The following is a 10,779-nucleotide window of genomic DNA, read 5'->3' as shown; positions in this document are numbered from 1 at the left end:
TCAACAATACGACGTCAAGGATTAGAGTAATCCGCCTATTGGTCTGGATCAAAGTGACATCAGTTTTAAGCACGTTGATTGGTCGATAGTTAGGCTAGGATTTGACGCTTTGCTCGTCCCGTTCACAAGTTCATTTTTTACAATAGTCCAATAATTTGCGTGTAGATACCGTCGGCCTGGCAGTCCCGGTCTACTCAAGGCTCAGGTGAAGCTTTCACCGGAGACTGTGCACCGTAAACTGACAAAGCGGCCGCTCTCCGGAGGAGGTAAGCAGATTAGGTTTCCCCCTTGGATCCCGTAATTCGCGGCTATGGTGGCCAGCTCTCTGTCAGCCCGTCTTCGCAACACACATGGAGCGAATATTGCTCGCTCATTTCATCCATCAAACGCAGTTGGCATGGGATTGCAGGCGTTGCCGCTCTCCCGGGGTGTGTGAGCATTTCTGTGTGTGCCTGTGTGTGTGTGTGTGTGTGTGTCTTCGCTAATCCTTAAACTCTTATCTCTACCACTGAGACGTGCCTGGAGGGCTCACATATTAAATCCCCCGGGAGAATGTCTTAGCTTAGCGTATAGCACCCTCTGTTAAGCGTCCCCCCCCCTTCATAAAGTACTGCATGTGGTTTTGGCAGTAGCGCAGTGAGATGTGCTCACACACATATGAAAACAATGACCACACATACAGGAGCTGTAGACAGAAGTCCCCACGCAACTAAGTCCCAACCTGTGGTTTCTCCTGATTTGACAGGCTCAAGAGACTGACGGAGTAAATCAAAGCGGCAGACTTGACACTGCGTCCACATGGCAGGTCAGTTATTACATAGTCGTGTACTGGAAAAATGACAGCCATGTGCAACCTGCCATATCTCACTGGTGTGAAATTATTCGTTGCAGAGCCCAACTTCCCCCCACTGCCTGGATTCATTCCACTCAAGCCGTGTTTCTATCAGGACTTTGATGAGATCCCTGAACAGCACCGCAGCATGTGCAAGAAAATGTACCACCTGTGGATGCGTGAGTGGATTTGGGATATTCGACCTATTGTGTTACATTGTGCTTCCATCCAGTCACGATTTAAACTTTGGAGCTTAAATTTCGACATTGAAACGTTAAACTGGTTTCTTCTGTAGAGGCTACCAGGATCTGCAATAGAACAGCAGAAGTCCTTAAAGGAAAGTGAAATCATTTGAATTCTCCTGGAGGTCTGGCTCTACTCCTCAGTGGTTAATTTTGTAAGAACTATGTAACAGAGGGGCAATGGTTTACAAGGATCCTTTCGGTCCAAAAGATTTTTATTTGTATTGGCCTCGACTGTGATATCCTGACTGGTTTATTTCCTAATGAGTCATAGCGCTGACCAGATGGCCTTGGTTTGAGCAGAGCAGTTAACTTTGAAATTGTGTTAAACAATTTTTGCCAGAAGCGCTTTCATCAAAGTTTATTACACCATAAACAAGCAGAACAATGATGTTTGTGATATTGCTCTGCTCTGGAAGCTCCCTGCCCATCCATGGCGACATGAAAAGGAGCCGAGGGCGGGGAGAGCGGCTAGAAAAACCCTAAAGCTCCTGCGAGAGCGACAGTAGTAGGTGCTGGGACAATAACTCAGCATATAGGAATAGAACGACAAGCCGAATAACAGTAAAAGAATAACATGAAAATAAGGAAAACAGAGGTGAAGCTGAGACGCTGATGCAAGGTTGCAACCGATTTTGGTCAAATGAAGCAAGTCCAGAAGTGGTTCTCCACCCCAATACACCTGCTGTTAACCCCCGGCCGATTTGATTTGTTCTCAGGGCACAGTCAACAAAGCCAAGGATGTTTTCCATATGAAATAATCATGTGCACACATCAGGAAATGCTTATTGCTCACTCTGGACTCTCTATCATGAACTCTTTTATTTCTGCAGGTGTCCTCTTTTTTGTAATCGATAAACATAAGCAGGTACTCAGAGTTCCAGTCTGCTTCTGGGTGTGCTGCTTTTCTCTTTCCCTCTGTATCAGTTGATTTTATCGGCATTTCTTGTATTTGAATTGGCAATTTGTCATATGTTACACTGGTACACAGGTATTCTCACATTGCTTCTCAGTGTTTGTCAGCTTCTACATTTTTTTTGTTCTTAATTATTTTTGAGCATTCCTTTCTCATTCCATGTGTTAAAATCATTTGAAGCCAAAGCATGTTTTTTATTTTCTGCTATGCATTTGGGAAACTAAAGTGCTTCTTTAATAGCTGTCATGTTGCAGCTGTGTTCAGCTTCCTAATTTTCTTGTGAGGCACTCTACATTTTCTCTATAGACCAATATTTGAAATTGATTGGCCTTCTTTGCTAGTTTAGAGAAGAAATACGGAACCAAAGCGCAGAGCTCCAATTAGAGCCAGGTCCAACTTAAATGGGGACGACTGTAGATTCATAACATTACTGAGAATTAATAGAAAAGGACACAAACAAAAAGGCTATTCAGGGAACACGAGGCATCTTGTGAGTCAAGTATTTTAATTACTTATTTTACATTATGTTAATGCTGGCTGCCTTCATATCCACTTTTTGTCATTTTTTTTCCCAATCACTTCTCTGCATGCGCATTTGTGTTGGTGTATCTATTTTTTTTTTTGCATCGATGCAAAAAATACTTTTTTTTTTTGCATCAATACCTAAAATATCCCCTTTGTGGTCTTACAGTGAATAGTGCCACACTTGCGGTGAATCTCATTGGCTGCTTTGCTTGGATGTTTGGCGGAGGTGGAGTGACCAACTTTGGACTGGCTATCATCTGGCTCCTCATGTTCACTCCCTGCTCTTATGTCTGTTGGTTCAGGCCCATCTACAAGGCCTTCAAGTAAGTCAAATAATAAGTAATATTTCTGGCTTAGGGCTGCACATTGTAATAGTACCTCTATGATGGGTGGTTTTTTTTTTGGGTTTGGCCTTCCTTCTTTATTTAATCCCTTCCTCAAAATATGTGCAAGTTTTAGTCCAATTTGGCAGATCAGAAGGCTACTAAAGATCACAGGACATTTCCTGCTAATGCAATGTAGAGAACCACTTACTGTACGTGAAGATGCTGTTTTCTCTCCATACTTTGCAACTGAGCAACTCAGTGGGTCCACATCTTTCTTCTCACACCTCCTCTGGAGGCCTAACCATTTTTCTCGATAGAAAGAAAGGACAGACTACACATGTGCATCTTATACTGTACATGTATTTTGTGTGTGGAGAAAATATGACATGTACCAGCCCATCCCTCTCGGGCACCAACTATGGAAAGGCTACACATTGCATCTTCCTCACTGCTCACCTGCAAAAACTCTCTCCAGCACTGGGGTGTTTGCAAGACATTTTGTGAGTCATTTCTATGCACTCTACGAGGGCACGATTGTGCAGTCCAGAGCTACTATACAGTATAATATATATAATGTACAGTCAGACAGGGTGATGGTCCATTATACACTGATTGCGGACTGGGGCTTTGAGCTAATTTTGCATCCTTAAGAGCGGCGCAATTTTCAAATCCTATACTGGAATGGCGACCTTGTTTCAGGGAGTGACACACTATACGAAACTAGCATGTGACCACTGACTGGGATGCCAAAAGAAATATCTTCTTATTAAATCATTCCTCTATCTCCCAGGCCTGGGCATATTTCATGTTCCCTGGTCTCAGTTTACAGAGTCCAGGGAGGCAACCCTGTTGTCTAGTACAGTGGATGATGCCCTGATGCAAAATGCAATGCAAGATCTGGGCATCAGCTGGTAAACATGTAATACCAACTTGGAGGAGAGAGGAAACATAACCAACAGAGGGGTAAGGAGGAGTGGCACACAGTCGAAGAGGAAGAGAGCCGGCGCCACACTCTGCCTCACTGTTATCACTGCACAGCACCCGAGGAGGATGCCAGCGCAGTCTGGCCTCTCCTTGCCTCTCCCAGCACTGTGTACTAAACACCACATGAAACCAAATATAGATAACGTGAATAAAATAATTTTTTTTTCTTGTTTTTGTTTCCCTTTTCTCAGGAGTGACAGCTCCTTCAACTTCATGCTGTTCTTTTTTGTGTTCATGGCCCAAGTTGGCATCAGCATCATCCAGAGCATAGGCATCCCTGGATGGGGAGTATGGTAAGAGTCCAAGATTGAACAGATTGCACAGAAAATATTTCTCTCAAATTGTTCCTTTTAATAACTTATATTTTACTCAAAATATTCAGAAGGCAGGGAGAATAAGATTCAGATTTTTTGTGTTTTTATCAATTTTTCGTTCAAAGGATTTCTTTGAATGTTGAGCTCTTTCAAGGAAAATCATTGTTGAGGAGAATTTTACTCACACAGAACGAGCTTTAGTGATTAATTAATTGCTATGCAACAAAAGCTAACATTAAAAACTACATGTTGTTTTAATAAGACTACAAAATCTGCCTTTGAATGAAACATTTTGAGCTCAAGCAATAAGTCCAGTCAGTTCGACTGCATATTTTTGAAGACTTTGTTCGCTGCTTTCATTAACATGACATTGATGGACCATCAGAAATTGCCCTCATATAACATTTATCACAGTTCTGTTATTAGATTTTGAGAAGCCGTTAAAAAGATCCTCAAAATGTCACCTGACTCAGGCTGATGATCAGAAATTAATATTGTCACAGGCTCCATAAAGTTTATAAATGTCACCATGTGCAGTTGGATATCCGCGTGTATGAGCTATAAAACTTTTAAACTTTAAATTGCAGTATTTAAAGTCCACAAAATTAATGGCATTTAAAGTCCAGATGTTCAGTGGTCGTATCATGATGAGGAATACCAGACAATCAAATAACTGATGATAAGGATTCACGTTGTGTTCATAGTCTAACATTAATCAATCTCTTGATAAAATCTGCGTAATGGTCATTTCTGTCTTTTTCAGTGGTTGGCTGGCCACTATCTCCTTCTTCAGCTACAATATTTTCATCGCACTGATCATGCTGGTCCCTACTATCATGTTCACTGCTGTGGCCTCCCTGTCCTTCATTGCCCTCACCAGGGTAAGAATTTAACCGTTGCACTTCTACAAAGGGAAATGTAGACAGATATGATGGCGTGATGTTTTATTCAACAGTTGCTTTTACTTTTCGTCAAAAGTAATTCCCTTATTTCTATTATTTTATTTGAATCAATTTTATATAATTTTCTGTAGCTTCTATGCCGTCTTCTGCAAGATGTTACAGTTGCTTTTGTATTTTGGTGTGGTAGAACCTAACCTGATTGGCCTTTAACAGTCCAGGATATGAGGTTGATTCATTTTTGCTCATGTCAATAAAGAAGCATTGTTAAGTTTATTACTGAAAATATACGAGTTTCATGATTCAGAAAAACTATAACACTGTTTAAATAGGTCTAATTAGAAAGACTTACTGATTAGGAAATATAGTAGCATAACTCTAAAAAACAATTTGATACTATCAACTAAAGTAATTAAAACCAGGTACCTTCCATCAGCGATGGTTTGTTGATAATAACTTGTGATCCCACCTTGCCGCAGATCCATAACTTCTACCGTGGCAGTGGGGCCAGCATGTCGAAAGCTCAGGAGGAATGGACCACAGGAGCCTGGAAGAACCCTCATGTCCAAGCAGCGGCCCAAGAGGCCGCCATGGGGGCAGCTGCTGGAGCCATGCAGAATCAGTACTCCAGCCCACAATATAACGAAAACCAGATGTAGCCTCTTCAAGGCAAGAGGTGTCAAAGAAATGACAGTTATGCCAAAGTCTGAGCGACTGAGTCAGGAAGATCTTACCATGTCCCACAATACTGCTGATTAATAAGTTAACAAATGTTTCAGGGGAAAAAGAAAACAACATTGGCATATTTTAATATGATCAGGTTTTAGACTTTGGCCACATCACTGATTCAGAAAAATTTTCAGTGATTTCAAACAATTTCATCAATTGGCAAATAAATATCTCAGTGGGATGTTGGGTTTCACCTTCCTGTTTTAAAGGGCATGCTAATTATTCGTAGTGTTTTATATCATTTCTTTTTTTCTTCCTGTTTTTTCTTCCTACTTTAGTGGCTCCGTTATGAGAGCTGTGAGCGTTGTATTGACCTGCAGTCCTAGCAGTTTTTACAAAAGAAAGAAAAAAGATAATTTTTTTCTTCAAAAATACAAAAATGATGTAAAAATTGCTGTGATGAAGATACAGTTATTTAGTATTATCTAATAATTCGCGGTTAAAATGTTGAATTACTTAGGATGTAATATTTTAAGACTTCTTTGATTTCAAACTCAAGGGTAAACCAAAGATTCATTGCAATTTTGTAACTTTATTTGAAATTATGCTACTTTCTGATACCTCAGCACTATTTCATCATATTTCCATGCAGTTCATCGATGATTGCACGGTGAAATGAAAGAATGTTGCAACGTGTAAAATGAAGTCTGTCTCTATTGTGATAAGAAACAGTGTTATTCAGTTGGATTTAAATAGAAACAGAAAATTTAATCTCACTTGAAGCTGCCTCTTTGATGTACTTGAAGATTCCTGTTTACATGTCTACTACCCACTGAAAATGTTAGATTTACATCAAAGAAGCATTAACTCCATTTGGATTAGTTCCATGTGACCAGTTGACTTAATTTAGAAATGTGACAGTTTTGTGCTGAATGTCATTTTAGCTTTTGTTCTTTTAAAAAAAACAGGTTGCAGTGTTTAAAAAGACATCTTTTTCTGCTGCTGTATAGCTGTTTGACCACAGAGAGGTGCTCATGGTTTTAGAATGAAATAAAAGGCTCCAACATGTACAGATTACCTTCATTCATCCTTCACAGATCATAGTCTGCGTGTATGGTAGTCCCTTCTATTTCCAGTTTCTCTCTTTTTGCATGTCTGATTTTCTTTATTTCACTCACTCCTCCGTCTTTCTCCCCATCACACCACGTGAAGTCTATGGAAATCAAGGTAGTCACTAAACACCCACTCACAGCATCGAATATAAAGCATTGTCTTCTTTTGGGAGGTGTGTGCTCTATTTTAACAGTAATCCACATCACATTGACACGGTTACATACATGTTCATTCCGAGATGCCGTCCAGTGCAGCGTGCAAAGCAGCTCGACAGAAGCTAGTGGTTAAAAGCCTTGCTCAGTGGCACCTCAAGGACAGTTGGTAGTGACTGGCACATCATCACGGTTTGCACCATCCAAATTTAACATCTGATCCCATATTCAGTGAGAAATGATCTCTTTTTGAAAGACATAATAATGAACCTGCAGAAGGTACCCACCACATTTCCTTTTACTTAGTTCTGTGTATCCTCTGACAAATCACATTTCCACTAGATATATTGTACAGTAGGAAGGTACTTTACATACAGTATATTATATATTTGATCTCCTTCAGGCTTTGGCCAAGATGAAGGACCTAAGTGTTTGAATAAAATGAAGGTGAGCTGCTAAGTTTAATATCCACAGATGGAAATAGTTTGCTGTATTATTATTATTATGCAGTTACTCTAAGAAGTTGCTCGGCATAGATTATATTTCTTGTTTGAGTGTGTTGTTATATTTGCCCCATTTGATCAAGGCATTGTACTCAATCATTAAAATGTGATTTTAAATTGTTTCCAATACATTACACACAGCAAATGGTTCTGCAGCCACATTTAAACACTGTTAAAACGGGAAATTAAAAATAGGAGGTTCATTCTTTTCCTTCAGGTGGCAGTATTGGCCCTCTATAGCTGTCGACCAGTAGCACTGTCCTTCCGCCAGGGGCACTATATGACCTTTGTTTTTCCTTCCCATTTGTCTGTCAATGAAGTCTTTACAAGAGCACAAGAAACCCGAGATAGTTAGGGTGAGAGATACTGCTTGCCTGACCAAAAATTGTATATTTTTTTTAAACTTACATGCAGCAAACACAATTTCTCACTTGCCATCCTGTGAGCAGGTGACTATCATAAATTAGATTCAAAATACACTTTAAATGGATTTATCTGTGGCTGTCCTCTTCCCTGCTGTCTGCCTCTGCCTGCGTCGTGAGAGTGATAAAATTACTCCGTGGAGAGGGGGATGAAATTATACAGCGGTATAGATACCCAGAGGACTCACCAATAGCCACCAACAAACACTGTAATTGCTACACACATGGAAATCTCTTGTGACAATCTGTGACAGCAAAGACTTGCACCTTCAGGTAAACAAGAGTGGTTGTCAGCTACAGAATATATTCATTGACTCGTAACAAATCAAGACGGTACAAATGCTTTTTCCTCTTAAAATTATATTCTGACCACTTGTAAAAAATCCGGAAGAAAAACATGCACCTGCATGCTTCTACTCATTTCATCGGGGCTATAGAACAAAAAAGGCAGATGTGACCTAGATGCCAACTGTGTCTTAGGATGGATTTACAGTGGGCTATGGATTGTCACAGTGTGGGATTCTCATACTAGCCAAGATGCTCTTCAGCGAGCTCCTTTATAGTCCCTACCTGTGTTGGGAATATTGCGGTGGGTTGTTTGTGACACTCTGTTTTGGTAAAGGAAAAGAGGGAGGCATCTGGGGAGAACAACAACAACAAACAAACAAGCAACAAAAAAAAAAACAAAAAAACAAAAACAAAACATGTACGGTATACACTACTAGTGTATACTAGTTTTAGCACATTTTTTCCAGCTGTCTGTGTTTCTGAAATTAAAGCATAGAACAAATAAACAAGTTGCGATTTTAAAAATACATGGAAAAGGAATAATTTCTTTTTAACTTAATTTAATCTAAATTTTTTGACTCATCCAGCAGCCGAACACACTCATGACATTCTTTCCACAATGGAAATTAAACATTGTTTGGAAAGTTCATCCCATCACCTTTGCAGAAATTCCCACGAATGTGTCACGCTGGTAGGTTGCTTTGCTTTCACCTTCCGTCCAGTTCATCCCAAACCGGCTCTATGGGGTTTAAGTCTGGAGACTGTGCTGGTCTTCCGTCATGTGAAGCCACAGTCCAGTTGTTTTCTTCTAATGTTTTGGGTCATTGTCTTGCTGTTGGATGAACCCCTGACCAACCAGTCTGTCTTCCTTTGTTACTTTTCTTGTTCACACCATTCTGATGGCGACATACAGTTCTACTTCCTGCAGCACAGTATGGTCCTAATAGTGCATCAGAGGGTGTAGTAACGCAGTTTTTTCCAAAACTGCTTTTGAACAGACAGAGGGTTTGCAAGTAATCAACAAAAGTTGTGGCACCTGTAGGAACTGTTTGCATTAACTCTCAAGGCTTCGTTTGCTTCCATCGCTGCAGGTAAACTGCAAGTTAACTGATTTCTTCACCCCTGAAAAAGTCCTGTTTTCCATGAAATTTACATGATTTTTCAGTTTTTGGTGGCCTAAATTTTTTTTTCCCCTTGGGAAGTTTACTGCTGACCTTTGTACCATTTAAGGTTATTCACTGGACATAAACTGCTTCAATTTAAAAAAAAAACTGAAAAGATGGAGGTGTTCTAAAACTTTTGACCAGTAGTGTATGTGTATGTATATGTATAACAAACATATGGTTATCTTTATCTTGCTATCATACAATAGCTGTTATGAATCATTTACATACTGTAGGCTTGGAAATATTCACTTTAGCAGAAAAACGCTGTAAACACAACATTGGCTTATTATCTCCTTTCAACAGATATGGAGCTCTTCATTTGGAGTTGTGTTTTCATCCTCCCGATGAATTTAAGTCCTATACTCAACTTTTTGCTCTACACCAACTCCTGAGGGAAAAATCTGATGCTAAATGTTCCACCATGTTCATCAGCTAGTTTCTAACTTTGTCTGTCTGCTGTTTGGTGCTATTCGAATAGCCTACAGTGGGTTTTTAGAGATTTCCATTGAAAATAGCTGCCACATCTGGAGAGTGAACAAAAACAGTAAAGTTTCAGATCTCAAAACCTAAATGGTGAGCCTAAAGAAACTAAAATGCTAAATAGTCAGGTGATAATTTTCTGTCACTCCAAGCAACACATTTAACTTACACTACTTATTTCATCCATTATTCATTTAAAAATATTTATTATAGCAGCTTTAAGTCATCTATGTAAGACATTGCAGTTGAATGTTTGGAGTGTGAATTTATTGCAGTTTTTGAGCAATATCACACATGTGGAGAAAGATGCACTGTGGCTGAGATAAACTGGAATAAGACGAAACCATAAGATGAATGAAAATCAAGACTGAGGTATGCGAGGTACTGAGGACTACATTTACTGCCAAAATGATTTTTCTGATATGCAACTCTTCCTCATGATCAGTCATAGTGACAGAAGAGAACAGAGAGGTTTGGAGGAAGGAAGGAGGAAGTGGGGTCCACATAAAGGGCATGGTATGACCTAAAGTTTACAGAGCACAGAGTGCCTTTTTGTTTTATGTCTCAGGAGAGATGGAGGTAGAGTGCCCTTTAATGCTGTTAGACACACACAAAGACACACACAAAGGCACACACACACACACACACACACACACACACACACACACACACACACGTTACCATCTGGACAAAGGTGTACAGATGTAGAGTCATGCACTCACAAAGGCATGCATTTATGCTTGTGTATCGCCAACAGATACACATGTGCACATGGAACTGGGGTCCCAACACCCAACATGTCTCCAATATAACTGCTCTCTGAGGTCACAGACCCACTCAGACATCCTGTGGGTAAAATGTAACAGAGTTGAGATGAAGCAGAAGGTCAGGAAGAAAGGGCTCTCTCCTTAACATGGTAATTCACACGCGGTTGAAAAAACGGCTAAT

At 40.0% G+C, this 10,779-nt stretch overlaps 1 protein-coding gene across 1 annotated transcript; it reads left to right on the top strand.

Moving 5' to 3' along the window:
- Positions 1–797: 797 nt before the first annotated feature.
- LOC120793846 (secretory carrier-associated membrane protein 5) lies at positions 798–5,697 on the top strand. The gene is made up of 6 exons (XM_040134287.1): positions 798–805; positions 892–1,011; positions 2,682–2,838; positions 4,017–4,118; positions 4,903–5,020; positions 5,518–5,697. Exons 1-6 carry the CDS (start codon positions 799–801, stop codon positions 5,695–5,697), a joined length of 684 nt encoding a protein of 227 aa, XP_039990221.1. The 5' UTR covers position 798.
- Positions 5,698–10,779: the final 5,082 nt, after the last annotated feature.

This window comes from Xiphias gladius, chromosome 1 (genome assembly GCF_016859285.1).
Source record: "Xiphias gladius isolate SHS-SW01 ecotype Sanya breed wild chromosome 1, ASM1685928v1, whole genome shotgun sequence".
Classification (NCBI taxonomy): Eukaryota; Metazoa; Chordata; class Actinopteri; order Istiophoriformes; family Xiphiidae; genus Xiphias; species Xiphias gladius.
This window is presented reverse-complemented; position numbering and strand designations above follow the sequence as displayed.